Source organism: Macaca thibetana, chromosome 5 (genome assembly GCF_024542745.1).
Source record: "Macaca thibetana thibetana isolate TM-01 chromosome 5, ASM2454274v1, whole genome shotgun sequence".
In the NCBI taxonomy this organism is placed as follows: Eukaryota; Metazoa; Chordata; class Mammalia; order Primates; family Cercopithecidae; genus Macaca; species Macaca thibetana.
Window position 1 is genome coordinate 177,074,209 of NC_065582.1, and position 26,287 is coordinate 177,100,495.

The 26,287-nt window shown below is 47.0% G+C and overlaps 2 protein-coding genes across 5 annotated transcripts in view; one reads left to right on the plus strand and one right to left on the minus strand.

Annotated features, from left to right (window-relative positions):
- The window catches only part of NSG1 (neuronal vesicle trafficking associated 1), a 556,677-nt gene that overhangs the window by 242,298 nt on the left and 288,092 nt on the right, over positions 1-26,287 (plus strand). The gene's annotated exons all lie outside the window — the stretch shown is intronic.
- Positions 16,107-26,287, minus strand: part of OTOP1 (otopetrin 1) — a 37,120-nt gene continuing 26,939 nt past the window's right edge. The window contains exons 5-6 of the mRNA XM_050792123.1: positions 24,075-25,006; positions 16,107-16,462 (exon numbers count right to left, since the gene is read on the minus strand). Of these exons, the coding sequence (XP_050648080.1) occupies positions 16,292-16,462; positions 24,075-25,006 (1,103 nt within the window). The 3' untranslated portion in view covers positions 16,107-16,291. The remainder of the gene's footprint in view (positions 16,463-24,074; positions 25,007-26,287) is intronic.

The following is a 26,287-nucleotide window of genomic DNA, read 5'->3' on the forward strand; positions in this document are numbered from 1 at the left end:
GGTGCTGACTTGCCTTTCTTCCCCAGCTGCAAACCACCCAAGTTAAAGTCAGCCTCTTGGAGTCAGCCTTACTGGGGTGAACCCATTGATATGTATTGCATAAATGAACATATCGTGGCAGCAGTGATGAGGGATCTCCAGCTCTCCGTGTACTCTCTATGCTTCCCAGACTCTTTGGCAGTTGCGTTGGGTACTGACTGAGTTCTGGAAAACAGGAATGTGAGCAGAGTGCTGCAGCTCTCTTTGTCAGGAGCACCTAAGAATTGGCATGACTCTACACCCTCTCTCCTTCTGCAATGACCTCGTGTCAAGATGGCAGACCTGCAGAGATGAATGTGCCTGGATACCTGAGTCACCAGGTGGAGAAAACTCCTATTGTCCTGCATCAGACTCCACATATGACACCCTCCTTTTTCTGCACTGTCACCGAGGTTAGGGATTATTACTCACTGCAGCCTAGCCTAGCATTAAGTAGCTTGACTAATACAAGTTTGAATAAATGTTGCTCCATTTCCCATGGCTTCTGACTGAATGCTGTGCAATATCCACAAACCATCCAGATTGTGGTTTATAAATACCACCCTTCACTAAAAGGACCCAGAGCTCCTTGGAGAAGTGGCTGATGCTAAGGCTGGGGTAGGGAAGTACAAGGTGAGCCCAGAGTGCTGTGTGGTGCCAGAAAGCAAGGAAGCATTCAAAGAATGGCAGAGACATGTCAAAGGACACATTAATCAACTGGAAAGGGCTTCCACTGGCCAGATCTGGGATGATGTGAGCATCCAAATGAATAATGACAATGGTAGGTTATAGTCTATTGAATAAAATGAGAACCCATAGCTATAGAAAGAAAGAAAAAGGAAGGAAGAAAGGAAAGGAGAGAGGGAGGGAGGGAAGAAGGAAGGAGTCTTTCTTACAGTAGAATGCCAATGAATAAATATAGAGGGAATAATAGAAAACTCCATTTGCAACCATAGTCATAATAGTTTATTGAAGGAAGAATCATCACTGAGTGAAAATTTAAAAAGGTAAAGTATATTTTCATGGTCTCATAGCACTTCCACTCATATGGTTTATTAATTACAAAGAGAAAAAGTGTTAACAGTAGAGAAACCTGGCAGGTCCTCCCTTAATGAACAGAACAAAGTTAACGTCATCAGGAATAGGACAAATGGGTGCCAAGTGTCTCTTGATGTGACACACTGAGAACACAGCATCGCTTCTGTAGCATTCTTTTCCCCGAAGGAAACATCAGACAAACACAGATGGAGGGACCTTCAAGGACTGACCTGAACTCTTCATTGGTGTCAACCCCATGATAGACAAAAAGAGGTGGAGGAATTGTTGCAGATTAAAGGAGACTAAAAAGGCATGACAGCTGGATCAGGGGAAAGGTGCCTTGAGGGGCGTTATTGAGACTGTTGACAAAATTTTAATGTGAACTATTAGACAATTATCAAGGACTAGACGATTGTATGGCATCAACCTCAAATTTCCCGAACTTGAGCACTAGACTCTTCTTGTTCAAAGGGAGTATGTTCTGAAATGTTTAAGGGAGAGGAGAAGGATCCCTGCAACTGAATTTCAAATGGTTCAGGGAAAGATAATAGAGCAGAATAGACTACATAGATGGAGAAAGTAAATGTGGCAAATAACAATTGGTGACATGTGGGTGAAGGGCATGAAAGTTCTTTGCCTTACAATTAATTCTTCTGTTAAGTCTGAAATTATTTGAAAATAAGAGAAATGTTTTCAGCTGTGACTAACAGAAAGCCTGACTACTTGTGGCTTTTGCAATCCAGACATTTAGTTATCTAACGTAACAGGAATTAAGAGGAAGAAGGCAGGGGCTTGCAAAGGCTCAGTGATGTAGCTGAGCCTTTACAAGATTCCCTTTATCTTTGCAAGATTCCTTTTATCTTTTTGTCCAAAGGCACCACCTTCCTGAATATTACTGCTTTATACCCTTGGAGCCTCATGGTCACAGGATGGCTGTTATAGCTCCAGCCATCATCACCAAGTTCAGACTCCAGGAACAAGACAGAGGAAGCTATGTCAAGGGAGCTTTTCTTGATGTGCCTCTTGCCTTTAACCAATGAAGAAAATCTTCTTAGAAGGATCCAGCAGACTTCTCCTTATGTCTCATTATCCAGAAGTGGACCACAGGACAGTCCCTACTGTAAACTCTCTCAAGTATCAGTGAGGAACAAAAGGAACAAAAGCCCCCAGCCTGGCTTAAACCAACCACGAGTCATAATCTGACACTGGACACTTTGTTTCCCAAGCAAAATCAGAATTTTCTCTTAGCAAGCAAAGGAACTACTCATGGGTGAGAAATTAACAGTGTGGGCCATAATTCATATTTGCTGCCTAGCATCTCCTCAGGCTGATGCCAAACGTGGGGTTATAGAGATGAAGATGCAGCTTCTATCCTTGAAAGCTCACAGTCAATGCTTTCAGGGCAATCCCAGTAACCTCCTCGTCACAATTATCCATCCAGACCATGCAGGTCCCTTTACTACCCAAATAGGAAGGAGTGCCAGAAAAAAGTGACCTCACCAAGTTGACTTGAGTTTTTCCAAAAGCAAATAAATAAATAAATAATTTTTGAACCTGCACAGCCAAGTATCAAATAAATATATGTATGTTTTTGTGGGGACTGGGGGGTGTGTTTGGGGTTTTTTGTTTTTCTGAGCTTCCTGTAGTATTGAAACTATCCCACTTCCTCTTTTTTGTCTCAAAAGATCTTAAGCATTGGGCCAGACACAGTGGCTCCTGCCTGTAATCCCAGTACTCTGGGAGGCTGAGGTGGGCAGATTGCTTTAGCCCAGGAGTTCGAGACAAGTCTGGGCAACGTAATAATATCCCATCTCTAAAAAAAAAAAAAAAAAAATACAAAAATACAAAAATTAGCCAGGCATAGAGGTGGATGCATGTAGTCCCAGCTACCTGGAAGGCTGAGGTGGGAGGATCACTTGAGCCCCAGAGGTCAAGGCTGCAATGAACCGTGATCATCACATCTGGGCAACAGAGCAAGACCCTGTTTCCAAAAAAAAAAAAAAAAGATCTAAGCATCCATTCGTTTTAGTTCATTTGAGGATAATTATTGAACTCCTCTTCTACCACCACTAGAGATACAGAGGGGGAGCAAACAGTCATTGGTCCTGCCTCTTGAGGCTCACCTCAAGAGGTAAATTGGTAAAGAGGGACCACTATTCAGAGAGTCACACATCATTGTATGATCAAAAGCTATGACAGACGCAATGAAGGAAAGCTAGGTGGTGGTGTGAGGCTTCATGGCAGGGACACCAGACCTGATCTACAGGTGAGGGAAGACTTCCCCGAGGCACTGGCTTGAATGGAGAGCTGAAGGAGGAGTAGGAATTCACTAGAAGAAAGAAGAGGAAGCAGCAAGTGCAAGGCCCTGCTGCAGCAGGAGGGAGCATGGCACGTTCAAGGAACTCAAGGAGCTGGCAGTGTGGATTACAGAGGAAGAGTGCGACATGAGGGCAGTGGCTTGAGATGAGGCCAGAGAGGAGGGAACACAGGACCAAGGGGACCAAGGCAAGGATTTTGGTGTCCATCAAATTGGAGGGTGCTGAGCAGAGGAGAGGTAACCATGTAACTGCCTTTCTCAAATGCCCCTCTTGCCACAGTAAGGACAGACTGGTAGAAGCAGGGGATGAACTGGAGAGATGAGTGAGGAAGCTGCTCCAGAAGACTCATCAGGAGATGATGGTGACAGGGAATTGAGTGGTAGGAATGACAATGGGAAGAGATGAGTGGAATCCAGGTTATTTGTGGGTAGAAGTGGCAGGTGTGGCTACTGATTGGAGATGGGGCTGCAAGGCTGTGAAGGTGTGAGTCCTTTACTCATCCACCTTAAGGGTCATGACCAACACTCTTGTAACAAAAGACACATTAACAAGAGAAAAAGCAGAGCAAATTTATTTATTACAAGTTGTATGTGACATGGGAGGATTCAGAAATGACAACCCCAAGACCCAAGGAAAACTGTTGATTTTTATGCTTAGGTTAGATGAAGAATGGACAGCCAGGAAGAAATGTGATTGGATAAATGGGTATGACCTAGTGGGAACAGACTGAAAGGGGACCCAGCAAAGCTGTCGGCTCAGATTCTTCTCAGCCTCTCTGTGTAGCCTTCCTTCCTCCCGGGTATGGGGCAGGACCCCTTCTGAAATGAGGGCTTTCAAAGGAGAAGGAGAAAGTAGAGAGTGACCTTTCTAGGTTTTATAGTTTGCTTTAGCAGGAGGGTTTCTAGGTTCTATGACCCACCTTAAGGAAGATGAATTCTGGTTTATGTTACTCACTTTGGAGGAACAAGACAAGCAGGAGAGAGGGTGTCAAGAGAAGGTTGGAAAGACCTTGCTTCTGAGTTCCTTCCAATATCCTTCAGTTCAAAATACTCAGGCTGAGGCACCACGCTTTGGGGTGTCATTTTCTGAGTCCTGACAGAGCATAAGGGTAGAGTCAAGACAGCCTTTGCAGCCCAGCTTGCATAATGGACAGACCCTGGTGCAATCCATTTGGTTGGAAATGTGGAGTTAGAACCGGCTGGCGATGCCGGGAGTCTTGAGTTCAGTGTTGGACACATTGAGTGTAAAGTGCCTTTGAGACATCCAAGTAGGCTGTTGGAAATAACCAGCCTGGAGCTGAGAGGTCAGGTTGAAAATCAGCATCCAGACAGCCGGTGGACCCTTGGCCATGAATTAGACCACCAACGAGAGCAAAGTGAGAAGTCAGGAGGACCTAGCAGGGCCCCTGAAAACTCCAAATGGCTAAGAAGAGGCAAAGAGCTATAAACAATCCTGAGACGGGGCGGAGGGCAGAGCCACCTGGAGGGAATGTGTTATCGAAGTCACACCCTGCCCCTGCATCCACTCCTCACTCTGAAGATGGGAGCTCGAGAAGCCAAGGGACTTGCTCTATACCCAGGTCACCCGACTTCATCCTGGGCAAACTGAGATTACAATCCCCGGCTCTCATTTGCCCTCTTTTCTGCTTTTGGGTTTTTTTTTTTTCTTTATATACTCTTTTGTATCTTTTTCTAGGTACATAGTAGGTGCAAATGGATGTGAGGTACATGAGGTGTTTTGATACAGACATGCACTGTGAAATAAGCACATCATGGAGAATGGGGTGTCCATCCCTGTCCATCCTTTCCTTCCTTCCTTCCTTCCTTCCTTCCTTCCTTCCTTCCTTCCTTCCTTCCTTCCTTCCTTCCTTCCTTCCTTCCTTCCTTCCTTCCTTCCTTCCTTCCTTCCTTTCTTCTTTCTTCTTTTCTTTCTTTCTTTCTTTCTTTCTTTCTTTCTTTCTTTCTTTCTTTCTTTCTTTCTTTCTTTCTTTCTTTCTTTCTTTCTTTCTTTCTTTCTTTCTTTCTTTCTTTCTTTCTTTTGAGATGGAGTCTGCTCTGTCACCCAGGCTGGAGTGCAGTGGCGCCATCTCTGTTCACTGCAAGCTCCAGCCCCCCCGGGTTCATGCCATTCTCCTGCCTCAGCCTCCCAAGCAGCTGGGACTACAGGTGCCCACCACCACGCCCAGCTAATTTTTTTGTATTTTTAGTAGAGATGGGGTTTCACAGTGTTTGCCAAGATGGTCTCGATCTGACCTCGTGATCCGCCCGCCTCAGCCTCCCAAAGTGCTGGGATTACAGGCGTGAGCCACCGCACCCAGCACATTTATCCTTTCTAATACCAACAATTCAATTACATTCTTTTAGTTATTTGTAAATGTACAATTAAGTTATTATTGACTACAGTCATCCTGCTGTGTGATCAAACAGTATATCTTAGTCATTCTTTCTAACATCATCCCCACCTGCCCTCGGCCCCTTCTCCTCTTACCAGCCTCTAGTAACCATCCTACCACTCTCTAGCTCCATGAGTTCAATTGTTTGATTTTTAGATCCCACAAATCAGAGAGAACATGCAATGTGTGTCTTTCTGTGCCTGGCTTGTTTCACTTAACATAATGACCTCCCATTCTATCCATGCCATTTTCTGCTTCTGTACAAGGCACACAAAGCAGGGCAATGGGACTCAATGGATTTTCCACGCTGCTCTAACACCCTACTGCAAACCCGGTGGCTTCAAACAATGCAGATAGATTCTCTCATAGTTCCGGAGGTCACAAATCCGAAACAAGTCTTCCTGTACTAAAATTGAGGTGTTGGCAGGGCCCTCGGTAGAAGCCCTAGAGGAGAGTCCATTCCTTGCCTCTTTGGTGGGGCATTTTGAATTGTGGCCACATCACTCCAATCTCTGCCTCTGTGATCACATCACCTCCTCTTCTGCAGTCGAATCTCCTCTGCCTCCCTCTTCACTTATAAGGACACCTTGCAATTACATTGCAGTTCCACACAGATAATCCACAATAGTCTCCCCATTGCAAGATCTTTGAAGTAATCACATCCACAGAGTCTCTTCTGTCAACATCCCGTTCACTAGTTCTGGACATCAGGACATGGACGTCTTTCAGGGTTATCATTCCCCCTTTCACAGGCTATCTGGGCTGTGTACAGAACCAGAGATCTTGGAATCATCTTGGCAGCCTCACTCTGTGAGCAGAGAAACGTCTGTCTATACTCAGCAGCAATCCCTGGAGGCAGAGACTGGAAATTACACCTGCAACCATAGTAAGAGCTTGCCATGGGCCGGAATGGGTGCCATACCTAGAGCTGCACATGCATCCCCCTCGATTCTCTCAGCAGCCCTTTGAGGTCGCTCTCTTACTGCCACCAAGGTGCAGGGTGGTGAAGGTAACTCGGAGCAGAGACCTGGCCTCGAAGCCTCGTCTCCCTGAGAAAGAACCAATCATCAGGAATCCGTGAACACAAGCACAAGAGGCAATCCAAGTCCTTCCCCAGAAGCCTCACTCTTCATTCAGTCTGGCTGGAATCCTGCCTTCCCTTGAGGGCCCACCTTAGGGACAAGGAGCAACCAGATCCTACCACCAGGGACACAGTCTTCACGTATTTCTGCAATCCGTCTGCAGCCGATGGTCTGAATGAGCATCGTGTCATCATAGCACTTGTAAATTGTTGGAGGGGCTCCTCCACACTGAGGGAGTGTGCTTGTTCAGGGAAGGGCACACTCCCCCATTTCTCCCCGAACCACACTTCTGCCATGGGACCCTGTGGACAGAAAGACCCTCCCCTTGCACTGTTGCTTCGTGTGGCTTAGTCTTGCTTAACGAACATGCGAGGTGTGGAGGCTGAGAACTGCGTGTGGTGCTGAGGGCAAACAGGGACCATCTGGAAATGCTGAAAGCATTCTGTTCAAGTGGTGCCTTCCCGTCAAGATTGATAGGCCCATGATGAGAAGATATTGCAGGAAAGCACGACCTGGACCGCAGAAAGGACAGATCAATGGGTGGGGCTTTATGTGCTTATCCCTCCCACAACCCTGCTGCAGACCCCACCCACACTCAAGCTTAGCCCCTGTGGCTTAGAACCCAAGGGCGCTTCTGAGCTGAGGCAGACATCAGGGAGTACTAGTTAGGCTGGGTCAGCTGCAAGTAACAAACAAAATACACAGCAAACTCTGGCCCTCAGGGCCAAACACAGCCCACCATCTATTTTTATAAATAAAGTTTTATTGGAACATAGGTGTATCCAACCATTTACACTTTGTCTATGGTTGTTTTCAGGGTTATAGTGGCAACAGAGATCTTATGGCCCACCCAGAGCCTAAAATGTTTTCCACGTAGCCCTTTATAGAAAAAGTTCACCCACTCCTGGCTTGAGCAATGACAACATTGAATTATCTGGCATCACAAGAACTCCAGAGGAAGGCAGCTCCAGGGTCACACAGAGGCTCAGCAATGTCATCAAGGCCCCAGGCTCCTGTTCCCTCCTCAGCAGCTTGGCCTTTCTTCTCGGGCTGGTTGCTTCATGGTCACAAGCCTGCTGCCACAGTCACAGGCTTGACTGCCTCTCACAAGCACATTCAAGCCAGGAGGAAGGGCAGGCTTCCTCCTCACCTCTTCTTATTTAGGGATCAAAATCCTTCCAGGGTGGCGCAGCAGAGGCCACTTACCTCTCAGTGTTTAGACCAGGGGTCAGCAAGCATTTCCTATAAAGGGCCACATAGTGAGTGTTTTAGGCTTGTCAGGTCATGTACGATCTCTGCAGCATATTTGTGTGTGTGTGTGTGTGTGTGTGTGTGTGTGAGAGAGAGAGAGAGAGAGAGAGAGAGAGCGAGCGAGAGAGAGAGATGACCCTTTAAAAATGTATACTCCATTCTTCTCATGAGCCATAGTTTGTCACCACGTGGTCTGGCACTCTTCACATGCTCACCTCCATGCCCGTCTCCAGGAAAGGGGTAGCAGGCTTACCCTTGATATAAGAAAAGAGAGAGGAGGAAGAGAGAGGAGGAAAGAGAGGAAGGAAAGAAAGAAAGAAGGAAGAAAGACAAAGGTGCTTGGCTTAGACCAATCATCCAAAACTGATGTTTCAGAGATGCCTGCCAGAGGAGTGCAGGCAGCTATTACTGATGTCAGAAAAACAGTTAGAGCTCCACTTCGTTCTCCAGCAGGAAGGAGTGATTGGCTGCTGGTCCTCCCCTGTCCGAGGAGGAGAACGGAACCCACCAAGCTGCGGAGAGGTGGACCCCAGGGATCCCCTCGCAAGCCAGGTCTGAGAGCGAGCAGAGGGAAGAAACTCAAGCGTCTGTAGTCCTCTTTCTCAAAAGCCAGGCTTAAAGCGCCATCTTGTGTCTTCGAGGCAAAAGGAGGTCAGGATGTGTGTGCTAGAAGCAGGCAGAGGATCTTCACCAAAGTCTCAAAAACTAGAGAAGGAAACATGGCGATCCTCAGGGCCCATGGAGGCCCCCGCCCTTCCCATGCCCTGCGATAGTCTGGAGCTGGGAGGGTGGCCCACGTGTCCACGCAACCACATCAGGGAGGCCCCGGGAGAGGAGGAAGCACAGCTCCTGCCCTCATGAGGCAGGCAGTCCCATCCAGGACTGGACTGGATGAGCGCCAATAAATAAGAAAACACAGCTGGCGGCCGGCTGTGAAGGGGCTGGACAGGGTGCCGAGGTGACGCGTAATGGGATGGACAGTGAGGACTTCACTACAGAGGAACACCTATCTACACACGGCCTAAAGGGTGAGAAAGATGGATCCTTGCCCGGAGCCAGAAGTGCACGCCCCAGAGAGAGCAGCTCCTGCGGAGGTCCTGCGGGGCAGGCAAGGAAGGAATATTAAAAAGAGGAAGCCAGGTGTGGGTGCAGCCGTGCAGGAGGAAGGGCGATGGGGGAGGGGAGGCGAGGCAGAGGATGGGATTGGCATGAGAAGAAAATGAAGATGCAGAGCCCAGATCGTGACAGCTCCGATAGACCACGGGTAGCAGTTTGTATTTTCTACTAAAAGCAATGGGAGGGCGGGGCGCGATGGCTCATGCCTGCAATGCCAGCACTTTGGGAGGCCGAGGCGGTGGATCACCTGAGGTCAGGAGTTCGAGAACAGCGTGACCAACATGGTGAAACCCCATCTCTACTAAAAATACAAAAATTAGCCAAGTGTGATGACACGCGCCTGTAATCCCAGCTACTCGGGAGGCTGAGGCAGGAGAATCTCTTGGGCCCAGGAGGCAGAGGTTGCAGTGAGCCGAGATCATGCCATTGCACTCCAACCTGGGCGACAAGAGCGAAACTCTGCCTCAAGAAAAGAAAAAAAAAAAAAGCAGTGGGAAACCATTGAACGGTTTTTAGCAGGTGGCCTGATTTGATTTACATTTTTTAGACATGTAGCTTCACTCTCATGGTTAAGGGGGTCCGTACGTTACTAACATTGCTGAAACCACCATGCCAGAATTACCCTCCCACTTGTGGGTTAAAACACTGCGCCCATCTGTCCCTCCCCAGAGTCCTCTTAGTGGCTGCTCTTAGGAGGAACTAACATCGCCTACATTCCCCCATCACACCGAGCACAAGTGCCCTCCCAGCCAGCTGCCCCAGCCTCCCCCACCGAACTCAGTCCCACTCACACCCCGCATGCCAGGGACTCTCCCATCAGGGGAACACCCTGTAACCCCCAAGTTCCTCCAAAGCCTCTTGAGACAGACCAGGGTGCCCTGCAGGGAGTGGGTCCTAGTGGGTACAGTGAGGGAACGTCCTTTCTGAAACAGGCTGGGTCTTGGCCGGGAAGTGGTGACAGGCATCTCTGACACATGCTACGGGAACCCAGCGCAGCCAATGGAGTCCAATCAGCACACCTTGCGCCCAGCCCTTTGTTTGGTACCTTGAGGCCACTGCCCACGCGCCAGGTGCCCCCTCTCAAGTTTGCCCTGAAGTTCAGGGAAAGGCGCCGGCGCCGCCTGCTAGTTGCACTCTCCTATAGCAGGGCTCACATTTTGGGAGAAAGAACCAGCTGTTAGCAGCTTTCATTCTTCACCATGTTAAGCAAAGTGCAGCATTTTATAAGTGGGTGAAAAGCCAGATGTTCTGTCAGCTGATTGGATTGTTCTGTACACATATCCCTGAGGCATTGTTTAACGGATATTTTTACTGAGTTGACTTTCTTTATAAGATGATATGACTAATGAAGAGAAAAGGCAATGAAGTTCTTAAAACCGGCATGATTGGCCGGGCGCGGTGGCTCAAGCCTGTAATCCCAGCACTTTGGCAGGCCGAGACGGGCGGATCACAAGGTCAGGAGATCGAGACCATCCTCGCTAACACGGTGAAACCCCGTCTCTACTAAAAAATGCAAAAAAACTAGCCGGGCGGGTTGGCGGGCGCCTGTAGTCCCAGCTACTCGGGAGGCTGAGGTAGGAGAATGGCGTAAACCTGGGAGGCGGAGCTTGCAGTGAGCTGAGATCCGGCCACTGCACCCCAGCCTGGGCGACAGAGCAAGACTCCGTCTCAAAAAATAAATAAATAAATAAATAAATAAATATAAATAAAAAAAAAAAAAAAAAAAACGGCATGATGAACCAAATGCTGCTACTGACTACATAGGTACATGTGATCCAAAGGTTCCCTCTGTTCAAACAAAGTAAGTGCTTACCTAACCAGGTCAACTGTGAGCTGGGACTTCACAGACAGGCGTAGGGGGAGACGGATGCGGGAAGGGCTTCGTTAACTGAGAGGGTCATGCAACTGGAAGGCAGTAGCAAGCATTTTCCAGCTGGATCTTTTGGCTGACATTTGTGGTGGGGAGACAAACAGGTCTAAGTTGCCCCCCGCGCGTGGGTAGGTAGGAAGATGCTGGTGGGTTTGGTTCGACAGTTTGGAGAATGTCTTGTGAAAGAGGTGCTTTTTCTAATGCACACTCAGGCACCATGGGAGCCTGTTGTCACCCTGGATATCTGGCTCCATGCCCTTGCCCTTCCACTCTGCCTCGACAAGAGTCATGGCACCCAAAATCCATGGTTCAAATCTGAGTTTCACAGGCTCAGGGAGGAACCCAAGCTACCAACTGCACAGGTCCCTCCTGTATACGGTTACAGCAGGTAAGGGAATAACTTACTCAGTGCAAGCTGCTATAACAAAATAGCACAAGCTGGGTGGCTAATCAACAGCAGGCATTTATTTCTCATGGGTCTGGAGGATGGAAGTCCAAGATCAGGGTGCCAGTGCTGGCATGGTTGGGTTCTGGTGAGGGCCCTCTTCCAGGTCACAGGCAGCTGTCTTCTCATTGCATCCTCACATGACAGAAAAGGAGTGCACAAGCTCTCTGGCCCCCTCTTACAGGCACTAATCCCATTCACAAGGGTCCTACCATCATGACCTCATTACCTCCCAAAGACACCCACCTCCAAATACCCCCACATTGCGATTAGAGCTTCAACATATGAATTTAGGGGGGAAACAAACATTCAGTCCATTGCAGATTGTCCTGATAATATGTGTGCCCAGGACATTGTCCCCACAGCGAAGAGCTACATTGGAAGGCAAACCAATGTCAGGTTTCCTAATGTGCACAGAGTCATCCCTGGAAGAGTGAGTCCAGTGATCTTACCAGCTAATTGCATTGAGCTACCCCACCTCGGGGATCTACCTGCCAAGGAGAACAGAACACCGCTGACTTTGACACCCATCTCTCAACAATGATGGATGAATGCTGGAAATTTACCTGCTTGGGTGGCTTTGTCTAAGTTCATCTTGCTTATGCAGACTTTCTTTTTTTCTTGCTCTCAAATACTTTTATTATGAAATATCTCATTTAAAAGTTCATTAAAATACATTAAAAATACACTTAAAGAGTACATGTTTAAAGTGCAGATGAAAACATAATGAATACATCTTTGCTTAAGAAAAAATATTTCGGACGCAGCATGAACTCAGTTGTTGGTTCCAAGCCCCTCCCCTTCTCACTACACTGAACTTGGCGTGCATTCTTTCTTCAGGTGTGTTTGTAATCTTACTGCATATGGACATATCCCCCAGTAATATCAGGGATTGTCTTGCTTGTTCCTAGACATCATATTAATGTATCATACCAATTGTACCCCTATGCTACTTAATGTTTAATTCAGCACTGTTTTGGGGACTCTCCGTGTTGATACATGAATTCAGGTGTGTTCATTTCTTCCTCTCGTGAAATATTCCATCATGGAAATAGTCCCTAGTGTGTCTATCTTCACTCCTAATTGACAGGCATTTAGGCTGTTTTCCATTGTCCTAATTACAAGTGATGCTGAGTGAACATTCCTGAACCCATGCATGAGGTTGTCTCTGGAGCACATGCCAAGGAACGGAATTCTTAGGTTGTAAGGCATGTGTATCTCCAGCCTTCGTCAATATTGCCAATTGCTCTCTAATCTGATTTTATTCATTTACACTCCCACTAGCAGTATATATGAGTCTTTCTTTCACATCTTGCCAACTCTTGCCAATCTAATAAATGAGAAGTGGTAACTCATTATTATTTCAATTTGTATTCCCTGTATTAATCCCTGAGATCTTAACAGTTGCGTATTGCACATTCTGGTTCCTCTTCGGCAAATTGCCTTGGCATTAAGACAGTAAATTTTCCTTGCCACCTACCCTGGTTGAGTCAGGATGCTTAATTACTTGGAGGTAAAAAGCACCTTCCTGAGTGCAGATTTCTGGGCCCCCCTCCAGACTGAATCTGCACTTCCAGCTTGAAGGGCTGGAATCCTAACAAGTTCCCCAAATGAGTCTCAGGCACACTAAAGCCAGAGCGTCGATGCCTGGGACCCAAAATAGGGAAGAAATAGCCACCCCTGAGGCTGCCTGTTGGGGATAAGAGATGCTCCATCCATCTTGAGGTCCTTTCTTGGAAACGCTGAGCACAGCCGGCCATGCAGGCTTTTCCAAGCTCTGATGCTGCCCTGTGTCCACGATAGCATCCCCACAGCCTAGATCCATCATCCCAACATTATGATGGCTCCTTTGTCTCCTTGCCAGAGCCCAGAGCCCACAGCCCACAGCTGAGGCCACAGGGCTGTTCTAATGTGCTTAGAATGGGGATAAAGGTAATGCCAACCAAAATGGGGAAACCGGTATTCCTGCTCAGTCACTGCCGAGTCAGCATAAATCGCTCCAGAGCACAGCTTGTCACTGACCTCAAAGACTCAGTTACAAAGATGATCACCATAGCATTGTTTACGGTAGTACCACCAAAAGGAACCACCTAAATGTCTCTAAATGTCCAACATCACGGTTTGAAAAAATAAGGAATGGTACATCCTTCCATGGAATGTACTTTAAAGCCACCCAAAATCATACTGCACATGGATACTGCACAATCACACTGCACAATGTCAAGGAAACTTGCTCAGGAGTCCATGGACTCCCAAGTAGATGCCTATCAAAGGGAATTGGCACCCCCTGAGATGCTGATGAAAGTGCAGATTTCCGGGCCCCCCTCCAGATTGAATCTGCACTTCCAGCTTGGAGGGCAGGAATCCTAACGAGTTCCCCAGATGAGTCTCAGGCACACTAAAGCCAGAGCGTCGATGCCTGGGACTCAAAATAGGGAAGAAGCATGCTGGTATATCAAGAGGAAAAAAGCAAGTTACATACAAATGCAGTATATATGTAAAAACCACCTCCTTCATGTGGGTGTGAGTGTATGTGTACTTTTGAAAAAAAAAAAAAAAAATTATCGCCGGGTGTGGTGGCTCACATCTGTAATCCCAGCGCTTTGGGAGGCCAAGGTGGGTGGATCACCTGAGCTCAGGAGTTCGAGGCCAGCCTGGCCAACATGTTGAAATCCTGTCTGTACTAAAAATACAAAAATTAGCTGGGCATGATGGCAGGCATCTGTAATCCCAGTTACTCCAGAGGCTGACACAGGAGAATCACTTGAACCCAGGAGGCGGAGGTTGCAGTGAGCCAAGATTGTGCCATTGCACTCCAGCCTGGGCGACAAGAGTGAAAGTCCATCTCAAAAAATAAAAAATTAAAATATATATATATATTTATTTATTTATTTATTTATTTTTAGCGACAGGGTCTTGCTGTGTCACCCAAGCTAGAATGCAGTGGCATGATCTTGGCTCACAACCCAGTCTCAAACTCTTGAGCTCAAGTGATCCTCTACACTCAGCCTCATGAGTAGCTGGGACTAGAGTCATACCCCACCGCACCTGGGTTTTTTTTGTTTTATTTTTGTTTTTTGTACAGACAGGGTCTCACTATGTTTGTGTTCCCTGACTGGTCTTAAACTCTTGGCCTCAAGCGATCCTTCCGCGTCAGCCTCCCAAAGTGTTGGGATTACAGGCGTGAGCCACCACGCCCAGCCTGTGTGTGTGTACTAATAGCTACCTAGATAACAAAACTTAACAGCAGTTACCTCTAGATTACCTCAGCACCATTGACAATCAGCCTGATGCCTCTTCGCAGTGGGGCTGTCCTGTGAGTTGTAGGGTGTTAGCAGTATCCCTGGGCGCAGTAATGTAACAATCAAAAATGTGTTTGGTAGCACAAAAGCGCAACTATAGTTAAGAATAATTTATTGTATATTTCAGAGTAACTAACAGTGAAATTAGAATGTTCCTAACACAAAAAAAGATACATACTTGAGGGTATGAATATGTCAACCACTCTGATTTGATTATTACTTATTATATGTTTATATCAAAATATCACATGTACCCTATAAGTATGTACAAATATTATGTAGAATTTAGATTTATGTAAATTTTAATAAAAAATAAATATTAAAAAATATCTTAAGATATTGCTAAATGTCCCCTCAAGGAACAAGGTCCCCAGGTGGAGAACTAATTCTCTAGCTGGGACATGTATAGATGCTGTTTTCCTTTGTTTTTTAGTACATATGCCTATTTTTTAGTTTTTTCTAAAATAAGTGTACTTTAGTCATATTAAAAAAACTTTGTATCTATTATTGTACCATTGCCTGCACTGTCTGAAAAAAAATACACTCAGATGAAAAGATATTCACACTAATACTTACAGTAAGAAAATTAATTTTATTATTATTTTAAAATAACTATGGAAAAACTATACAAAGGCCTCCCAGATATCAATATTCCTTAGGCAACTTTGAAATATTTATAATCTTACTCTTTGGACTAGGCATCCTAATTGTAATTCCATATCTTAAAGAAGCAATTCTAAATATAGGAAATGCTTCACAAATAGGATTGATTTTTGCAGAGTTACTTATAAAAGCAAAAAGTTATAAACACTGTAAAACCAATCATAGGAAACTACGTTAATTAAGGTACATTCACTTAATAGACTACTGTACAGCATTAAAATGATATTTATAAAGAACTTATAACAATGTGGGGGCAAGGTTTATGCCATATTGTTAAGTGGGAAAATAACTGAATACAAAATCAAATATGTTACATCACATTCAAAGGCATAATAATGACAACGAAAAGAATCTCATCAACGTGGTCGGAAGAAATACACCAAGATATTAAAAAGTAATTGTTAATTGAACAATGGCATCATAGGTGACTTTTTCACTCTACTTTCCTGAAATATCCAAATTTTTTACAATAAACATGTACGTATTTACAGTGAAAGAGAGAACAGTGAAATTTCTTTTTAAAAATACTTGAAAATGATCACAAAAATGTGCCAACATTTCAGGTAAGAAATATCTTTTTATATTGGATAGATTCCAGCCACCTCATGGATTTTGATCTAACTTGTTTACATTCATCAGGGGTGATGAGCAGTTCCAGCCCACAGGAAGCACAATCTTTGCAGACAAAAGGTGGCCCTTCTCATATTTGTCAGGCAATATTTGTCCAACCTGGCTACTCCCAGGTGGCTCCAATGAACTCTTGTTACCTCACTCCTCTGTCTCTTGTGGACCCAGACTATATGTTACAATAGACCTCAAAGAGGGAGGCAGCTGCATGCATTCGGTAGAAAATAGAAAAAGGCATGGCCAGGTTGACCACAATTATCCAGGGTTCAAAGCCAAAGACAATCTCCTCCAATCCGTTGTCATACTCGGGTCGACAGCCAAAGGCAGGAGGTATCCAAAGCTGCAAGAGAAGAGAAAATGGCCTGTGGTGGGGAGTGGCTTCCAAGCCACCACAGAAGCCTCACTCAAGTCCCAGGCCTCGTGGGAGCTGACCTGGGTACATGGAGACTGAGTCGCCCCTGACAGAACAATAAGGAAATCTCGTGGCATTTCCCATCTCCACAGAAACCACCAAATCCATGTCTGCCATGATTCTGCTCGCTTCCTCACCCACCCTTCCCTGCAATCCATCCCGAATGAGTGCTTTTTGAACCCATCTAACTCTCTCCATCCCTACAGCCCTCACCCAGCCTCGGTTTCCTCATTTGTAAGATGGGAATTCTAACACGTGTCTGAAAGGGCTTAGATGAGAACTAAATTTGCAAAACTGAAAGCAGTGACTTTTGTTTGTGTTGCTCACGGAACCTACACACTGTTCCGTGCTTCTCAGTCTCTTCTCTGTCCCAGTTCTCTCTCCTTCTACCACCCCTTGAGTTGTCAGGCTCCTCACTCCCGCTTCAGGCTGCACACTTCTTCAGCTTCCTCCACCCCCTGGCTGTGGCAGGCAGCCTCTAGGATGACCCTCAATGCTCCCCAGCTCCTGCAGCCACCCTCTTGTGGAGTCCCCACCCCTTGAGCGTGGGATGCACCTAACAACTCACTTCCAACTCACAAAATATGGCAAAAGGCCCAGGAAGTCACTTCTGAAATTAAGTTGCAAAAGGACCTGCTATCCCTCTTGCTGGTGTTCTCCTGTAAGACAGTTGGCAGAGCTGCCACGCTGCGAAGCACCCTATGCGGCAAGGAGCCCAGGGAGCACTCCCGTCAACAGCCAGCAAGGAACTCAGACCCTCAGTCCAACAAGCCACAGCTGAATCCTGCCAACAGGCACATGAGTAGATTTGGAAACAAATCCTCCGCCACCTCTCACAAAGTCAAGCCTTGAAATGAATGCAGTCCCATCCAAAAGTTTCAGCCTGGGAATGGCCCTGTGCAGAGACACTCGGCTAAAACTAGTTGGATTCGTAAGTCAGAGAAACTATGAAATTATAAATGTACATTGTTTTAAGTTGCTGAGTATTGGGGTGCTCTCTTCCATAGCAATAGGTAACTGAGACACATCGCCTTCATTAGTATCACCATATGGAAAACGCCCTGCTGTGTACAGCCGACCTCTGTATCCAGGGACCTGTGTCTGTAGATTCAACCAACCACGGATCAAAAATATTCAAAAAGTAGGCTGGGCACAGTGGCTCACACCTATAATCCCAGAACTTTGGGAGGCCGAGGCAGGTGGATCACCTGAGGTCAGGAGTTCAAGACGAGCCTGGCCAACATGATGAAACCCCATCTCTACTAAAAATACAAAACATTAGCTGGGCGTGGTGGCACGTGCCTGTAATCCTAGCTACTTGGGAGGCTGAAGCAAGAGAATCCCTTGAACTCAGGAGGTGAAGCTTGCAGTAAGCCAGGATCATGATGCTGCACTCCAGCCTGGGCAATAGTGAGGCTCCGTCTCAAAAAATAAAGATAAATAAATTCAAAAATAATATGGTTGGTTGTGTCTGCACTGAATATGTACAAACTTTCTTCTTGTCCTTATTCTCTAAACAATACAGTATAACAACTATTTACATAGCATTTAAATTGTATTACGTATCCTAAGTAATCTAGAGATGTCTTAAAGTATACGGGAGGATGGGTAGGTTACATGCAAATACTACCCCATTTTATATAGGACTTGAGCATCTGTGCATTTGGTATCCACCACGGGGGCCCTGGAACCAAGACCCCTCTCTTCTACTTTGCTTACTGGCTGCTGTGACTCTTAGGGTCTCTCCTACCTGTTTGTCGGGTCCAGATTTACATTTTATGGAAATCAGATGCTGTCCCTACCTTGATTAAACCCCCAAAGTCTTCCCAAAATGTTTAAAATAAAAGCTACACTCCTGCATGGGGTGATAAAGCTCTCTGTTAGCTGATTTCTAACCACTGCACATGCTTCTCCTCACTCACCCCACCCACTTGGCATGCAGCCCTTCTTCCTGTTTCTCAAACCAGACCCGCTCACTCCCACCGGGGGTTTTATACCAGTCCTTGTTCCCTCTGCCCTGAACATGTGTGGCCAGCCCCTCCCTGTTTCACGTCACCCTTTAGCGAGGCCTTCCCGCTAAGCTGGTCCATCTGATCTGCAATGGCCACCCAAGAGCTATTTCCCACACCCTCCTTTTCCACTTCTCTGCTTAATACGGGTACACTATAAGGTGTCTGTCTTGCTCAGTTGATGGTTTTGCCTGCTGTTGCCTGGTTTGTAAGCCCCATAAGAGGAAGACCAGAGATCTTGGTCATTGCTGTACCCTCACCATTCATAGCAGTCCCTGGACCTCTGTAGGTACTCAAGGGACACCTTTTAAAGGAAGGGAGGAGGAAGGGAGAGGGAGACAGGGGGGAGAAAAGAGAAGAAAGGAAGGCAGGAAAATGGGACCTCTTTTCTGAAATCCACATCTTGATATCTGCTGTTCAGCTGTCTGTAAATTCTTGTTACTTATCCTATTGAGAGGCGGCCTATGATCTCTTTCCTTGAATCTATATGGACTCTGTCACTACAGGACTAATAAAATATGGCAGAAGTAACACCATGCAGTTTCCAAGCCCAGGGCTTAGGAGACAAGCAGCTTCCAGTTCAATCTCTTGGAGGGTCGGCTCTGAGACCTTAAGCCACCAGGTACGGAGTCCGACAACCCTGAGACATCATGCTGGAGACCCAACTGTGGATACCCCAGTCAAGAGTCCCGCTGAGCCCAACCTCCCAGCCACTCCCACCCAAGACACCAGACCACGGAGCTTCCTGCCAAGGCTTCACCAACTTCACTTGATACTGTGAGGAACAGAACTGCCCATCCAAGCCCTGCCACGAGTCACAATAAATGCCATGAGACAAAAACAGTCATGCATGTTGCTTTTGTCACACATTTGGGGTAGCTCATTGCATGGCAATAGAAAACCAAACTATCTGCCTGTTGGGTTCGTCCATTTGGATGCCACAGAGGCACCTGAAACGGAACACATCCATTACTTAACTCTGGTCCTTCCTTCCACACTGACCTCCACCCACCACTCTCAAGGTTGCCCCTCCTCCAGTGTCCTCCGTCTCCAACATAGGATCACCATCTCCCCAGGAACTCAAGTGTGAAGGCAGGGGTAACGCTTGGCATCTGTCACCCTTCATGAGTTGCAACCTGGAGACCTTGGAGGGTGTTATGATGAGTAGTCACAAAAGCACTAATACTCCACAAATCCACTTATATGAGGCATCTAGGAGTCAAATTACTAGAGACTGAAAGAACAGTGGTTGTCAAGGGCTGGGGAGAATGAGGAGTTCATATATAATGGGGCAGAGTTTCAGTTTTACCAGATGAGAATAAACTGGAAAAGGGCATCGGTGATGTTTGCGCAACAATGTGAACGTACTTTACTCAACTATACACTTGAAAGTGGGTGCAATGGGAAAGTTTATATGGTATTTTTTTACCACAATTAAAAATATAATAAAATAAGCATGAGTCAGATCTCATCACTCTCAGTGTAGACCCTTCCACGGTTTTCTGTTGCATTTAGGATCGAGTCTTGGCTCACAGGCCCTGTGTGGTCTCCCCTCTGCCCTCTGCTCCATGCTCCCAGGTCATGTCCAGTGAGCCCTGCCTTGCCTTGCGTTCGTCCCTTCCCCACACCTGCAGCTCTGCCCTGATAGTCTCTCACCGCAGCCCCATCCACACCCTTCCTTAGAAGAGGCCTTCCCTGACCCATAGCACCCTGCCTTTCCCCGTCACCACACCCACCCTCTGTTGTCTCCAGTGCCTCGGCTCCTGGAAATTCAACTAACATTTCCATCTCCATCTCTGGAGTGGAGCCCACTCCACCTGGACATGCACATCAGCACCTGCAACTGGGGCCTCTGGACTGGCTCCCGATGCTGGAGAAGACAGCTCTTGCTGTCTGCCAGATGCCTTTGGCACCACCTGAGGTCAACCACAAGGTTTCAAAATACCACCCAATGAGCCAGCATGGGCATCCTAAGACACCACCCTGTGATGATTTCCATCCTCTGGTTCAATCCCCCAGAACCCAACCAGTGCCTGGGGGCATCATGGGCCAAGGACAGGGAGGAAGAAACGAAGCCCACTCTTTTCCTTGGACTGGGCCCTGGGTCTGGCCTTCGGGTCCTGACAAACCATCAGTTGCCACTTGATTCTGGTATTTCGGACAGTGCTATCTTTCTTCAAGTGGGTCCAAAAATGCAAGCCAAGTATTTCACCCAGTGGTCAACGAAAAAGGCAACCAGGGAAAAATAACTTTTCAGAACTTAGTTTTAAAAAGATATATCAGGCCAGGAGCGATGGCTCACGCCTGTAATCCCATCACTTTTAGGGCCTAGGCAGGCAGATCACCTGAGGTCAGGAGTTCAAGACCACCTTGACCAACCTAGTGAAACCCTGTCTCTACTAAAAATACAAAACTTAGCTGGGCATGGTCAGTGCATCCCTGTAGTTCCACCTCCTTGGGAGGCTGAGGCAGGAGAATCACTTGAACCCAGGAGGCGGAGGCTGCAGTGAGCCAAGATCATGCCATTGCACTATGGCCTGGGCAACAGAGCAAGACTCCATCTCAAAATAAACATATATTAATATTAATCACAGGATATGTACAAAAAGCATATGCTTGAGGAGGATTCTAGAACTAGCTCTGACTTTACAAGAATTTGCATTTTGGAATATGCACCTCAAAAAGCTGCAGCTGACTAGTATCTAGCTCTCTTGTTAACTCTTTAAATTCTTGGTTCACTGCTGTGCCCCTGACATAGTCCCTGGCATACAGCAGGTGCCTGACAAATGTCTGTTAGACGGAGAAGAGGGTCTGCCTGCAGCCAAACTCTTCTTGACCTTCCCCCTTCAGAGCCCCTCCTCACTGCCTAGCAAGCTGAAGGAACCTGGGTGATCCAAGGCTAGGTTGGATCAGGTTTGCTTGGCAGACACACATCCATTCTGACTTCAGAAGGGACCTTCCCAACTTTGCGTTCTTAGGGCTATATCAAAAGTTGCAGGCCTTGTATGCACCATCTGAAATTCAGGGGAGGAAGCTCAAAAGCCTCTGAGCTTCTGGGGCAACAGAGAGCAGGCTTGATAATGGAGGCTGGTAGCAGAGAGCCGACTTCACCCGGAGTGATGGGCAGGCACCTCTGTGGACTGGGGCATTCCCCTGCAGCCACCAGTCACCATCACTGCAGAGACTCATGCGGTGGCAAAGGCTGCTTCCCCCTCCTTCTCACCAACCCCCACCATCCTTCCTTTATGTGTCTTTAAAAAAATCCCAACAGCACACAATGCTTCTTATTTCTTTTTCTTCTCTCCATCCCTCTGTCACTCCTTCCTGCCTGGGCTGTTGCACGGCTTTTTCTCTCAGTCTTTCTGCTTCTGGCCCTGTCTGTCTCCATCCTTGCTACACACAGCTGCTGGGAGAATCATTCCAAAACACAAATCTGAGCGAATTCTCCCCTACCCTCAGCATAAAGACCAGACTCTAGCCAGGCCTAGGAAGCCCTGCTCAAGCCAGAGTCCACCTAGCTGGGCCCTCTCTCCTATTTCCCATTCTGCTGCTCTGCTTGACACACGTGGAATTTATGCCAAACTACTTGGTGCCCCCAGAACATGCCATGGTGTCTTTGCTTCTGTGTCTTCACATATTGTGTGCCTCTGCCTGAAATGCTTTTCCCTGCCTTGATCACCTGGTGAACTTCCAGTCATTCCTTGCTGATGCAGACAAGATTGGGTGAGTGACTGTACACGTTCCTCTCCCTTGCTACCTTCCATCAGAGAAGCTGGAAAGCAAACCATTCACTTCTCCAGCCTCCCTTGCAGCGAGGCGTGCCCACGTGAGAGACACAGCCCTTCCCCGCTGCTTTCTGTCTTGAACCTAGATGTGATGCCTGGTGCAGCTACAGCCATCTCATGACCATGTGGCAACAAGCGCCACACCACCCAAGTGACAAAATGAACAGTGCCTGGATGCCTGATGACATGGTTCAGCTGCCAGGCCAACGCCAAGCAGCCAACCTCTGGAATTCTCATGAGACAATTAAACATTGTTAAGACTGAAGACACTGTGAATAAAATCACCTATCACTTGCAACCAAAAGCACTCCTGATTGACACTGGGCCTCACCTCAAGCACCCACTACTCACTGAAGTCTTTCTGGATCCCTGCTCCTAGTACACCTTGCACAAGCCCCTCTCAGCACTTGTCCTGCTCACTGTATTAGATTTTCTCATTGTCTCCCTCCCCCGTTATACTGAGACCTTTTAGAGAAAAGAGACTGAATCTTTCCACTTTATCTTTAGTACCTAGCCAAGCCCCTAGCATGCAGCAAGTCTTCAGTAGGTAGATTTGTAGACTATAGGTCTACTTTCCAGCCTTATATTTTAATTTTGTACTTACAGTATTTTTATTACAAGCTGCCTCCATTCCTTATTTTAAAAAGGCAAGAGAAACCTAGATGTCCATTAGTAATGGACTGGATAAAGAAAATGTATTATGGCAGGGTACAGTGGTTCACATCTGTAATCCCAGTACTTTGGGAGACTGAGGCAGGAGGATTGTTTGAGCCCAGGAGTTCAAGAGAAGCCTGGGCAGCACAGTGAGAACCTATCTCTACAAAAAAAAAAAAAAAAGTTTTGGCCAGGCGTGGTGGCTCACACCTGTAATCCCAGCACTTTGGGAGGCCGAGGTAAGCAGATCACTTGAGGTCAAGAGTTCGAAACCAGCCTGGCCAACATGGTGAAACTCCATCTCTACTAAAAATATTTTCAAAAACTAGCCAGGTGTGGTGGCTGGTGCCTGTAATCCCAGCTACTCTGGAGGCTGAGGCAGGAGAATCACTTCAACTCGGGAGGCAGAAGTTGCAATGAGCCAAGATCACACCATTGCACCATAGCCTGGGCAACAAGAGTGAAACTCTGTCTCAAAAAAAAAAAAAAGTTTTTTTAAAATTTGCCAGGTGTGGTGGCACATGCCTGTGGTCCCAGCTATTCAGGAGGCTGAGATGGGAGGATTGCTTGAGCACAGGAGGTTGAGGCTGCAGTGAGCCGTGATCATGCCACTGCACTCCAGCCTGGGTAATAGGGCGCGACCCTGTCTCAATAAATAAATAAATAGAAAATGTGGTAGCTATACACCATGGAATATTACGCAGCCTTAAAAAAGAATGAAATCACATTATTTGCAGCAATGTGGATGGAACTGGAGTCCTTATCCTAAGTGAATTAACCCAGGAACAGAAAACCAAATACCACATGTCCTCTCTTACAAGTGGAAGCTAAACATTGGGTACTCATGAACACAAAGATATGAACAATAGACATTACTAAGCACTAGTAGAGGGGAGAGGTCAGAAGTGGGGTGCAGGCTGAAAAACTACCTATCGGGTACTATGCTCATTACCTGGGTGACGGGATCATTTGCTCACCAAACCTCAGCGACACGCGATTTACCCATGTAACAAACATGATGTGTACCCCTTGAACCTAAAATGAAAGTTTAAAGTAAAATTAAAAGAATAAGAATAAGTTGGTGCAGATTACCGAAATATTGCAGAGGAACAAGAAGGCTGCAATATTCCTCAGGACTTTTCTCTTGGCGTTGCCCTGTAAGAAACGGGGAAGGCGGACTGGGCTTGGGCTCCCTCCCCAGCTGCTCTCCTCCTGCTTCTCCTCCTCCTTGCCACAGCCTTCTCTCATGCACACATTTCCTTTGGCTGCTGGTGGCATGTCCCTGCCCCGGGGAGCCACATCTCCAGCCACACCTCCACTCTTGAGGCAGGAAGAAGCAACGGGCTTGCCATTGCAGACTGTGACCACCCGAAGGGTTCGGATGTCCTCAGAGAGCTTTTCAGGCTCTCGGTGAATGGATTCGATGATGAAGAGGTTCTGGATGTACTTCTCCACCATCACCAGGATGGAGTAGGGCAGGTTGTACCAGGTGTAGCGGGGGTGGTCCTCGGCACAGAGGATGGCCAAGATTGAGCCCCAGGAGATAAGCCAGGAGCCCGAGGCGGTGCCCACCAAGAGGTCTGAGTCCAGTTTGCGGGCTGGATTTTTGGACTCGTCCAGTGATTTCTCCTCTATCCTGTAAATCCGAATTCCAGCCAGCCCCGCGGCCCCCATAAGCATCAGCAGGGTGATGGCATACAGGTAGAACATGATGAGCGCCGACTCACTCTTGGTCTTGGAGCGCCCGATATGAATCAGGTACACCACCACCACGGCAATGGTGGCGGCCAGCGCGGTCAGGCCCAGGACTGCACCCACCGTGACCCCGTCAGACTTGAACTGCATCTTCTGGTGCTGATGGCTGTCAACTTTGCGCCCGATGTTCTTCCATAGGACGTAGAGCATTGTGGAGGCCAGGATCTGATACTCTATGTTGAAGGGGTAGAGGTAGTAGATCCCGTGGGAGATGGCAGTGCAGAGAGTTGGGGGTGTGCAGTTACACTGCGGCGTGTGGTCATCTAAAACTAGGGGAGACAGGTAGATCACACAGGAGGGCGATTAGCATGTGCAAGGGGAAGCAGAAAAGCACAGAAAACCGTTTCCACCGTGGATTCAGGCTTGGATCTTCCCACTGGATTACAAGCTGTATCATATAATGGCTTATTATCACGTTTAATGTCATGGCTAAGTTGATAGCCCTGAGTATCCCCAAAGCGTATGCATTACCTAAATCGCATTTATTTTGTGGGTTGCCAAAGAGGATAGAGAAGATGACTCTATTGTTGTAAAAAAATAGATACGTAGATGATAGATAGATGGATAGACAGACACACAGATGGGAAAAATCTGGAAGGACACAAACTAACATCTTAACAATGGTTATCTCTGGGTGGAAAAATGACAGATGATTTTTAATGTCTTCTAGATTTTGCTTCCCTGTATTTTCTAAATTTTCTCTGTGAAGATGATTTACACGTGTGATTTTTAAAAATTAATTTTTAAAAATACTTTCTGGAGAAATTGCCCCTTTTAACTAGCAAAAGATATGCCCCTTAAGACTCCAGTGCTAGCAAGCATGCAGGAGACAGGCGCTCTCCAGCATCAGTGCGGGGAAAGCAAATGGGCCACCTTCTGGAAGAGAAGCTGACTGTGGTATGGAGGGCCCTGTCATCACAGGAGGGCAGATGCTGCAAGTAAATGACGAAACAGGTCACCAAAGTCCTAAAGGCAATGCAGTCTCTGACCCGTAATTCCATTCTTCCCATTCTACCCTTCTACTCAAAGGGACGAATAAAAAAATATAATCGGCCGGGCGCGGTGGCTCAAGCCTGTAATCCCAGCACTTTGGGAGGCCGAGACGGGCGGATCACGACGTCAGGAGTTCGAGACCATCCTGGCTAACACGGTGAAACCCCGTCTCTACTGAAAAATACAAAAAACTAGCCGGGCGAGGTGGTGGGCGCCTGTAGTCCCAGCTACTCGGGAGGCTGAGGCAGGAGAATGGTGTAAAAACCCGGGAGGCAGAGCTTGCAATGAGCTGAGATCCGGCCACTGCACTCCAGCCTGGGCGACACAGCGAGACTCCGTCTCAAAAAAAAAAAAAAAAAAAAAAAAAAAAAAAAAAATATATATATATATATATATATATATATATATATATAATCGAAGAGTCAGGTAAGGCCGGGCGCAGTCACTCAGCCCTGTAGTCTCAGCACTTTGGGAGGCCAAAACAGGAGGATCACTTGAGGTCAGGAGTTCAAGACCAGCCTGGTCAACATGGCAAAACCTCATCTCTACTAAAAATA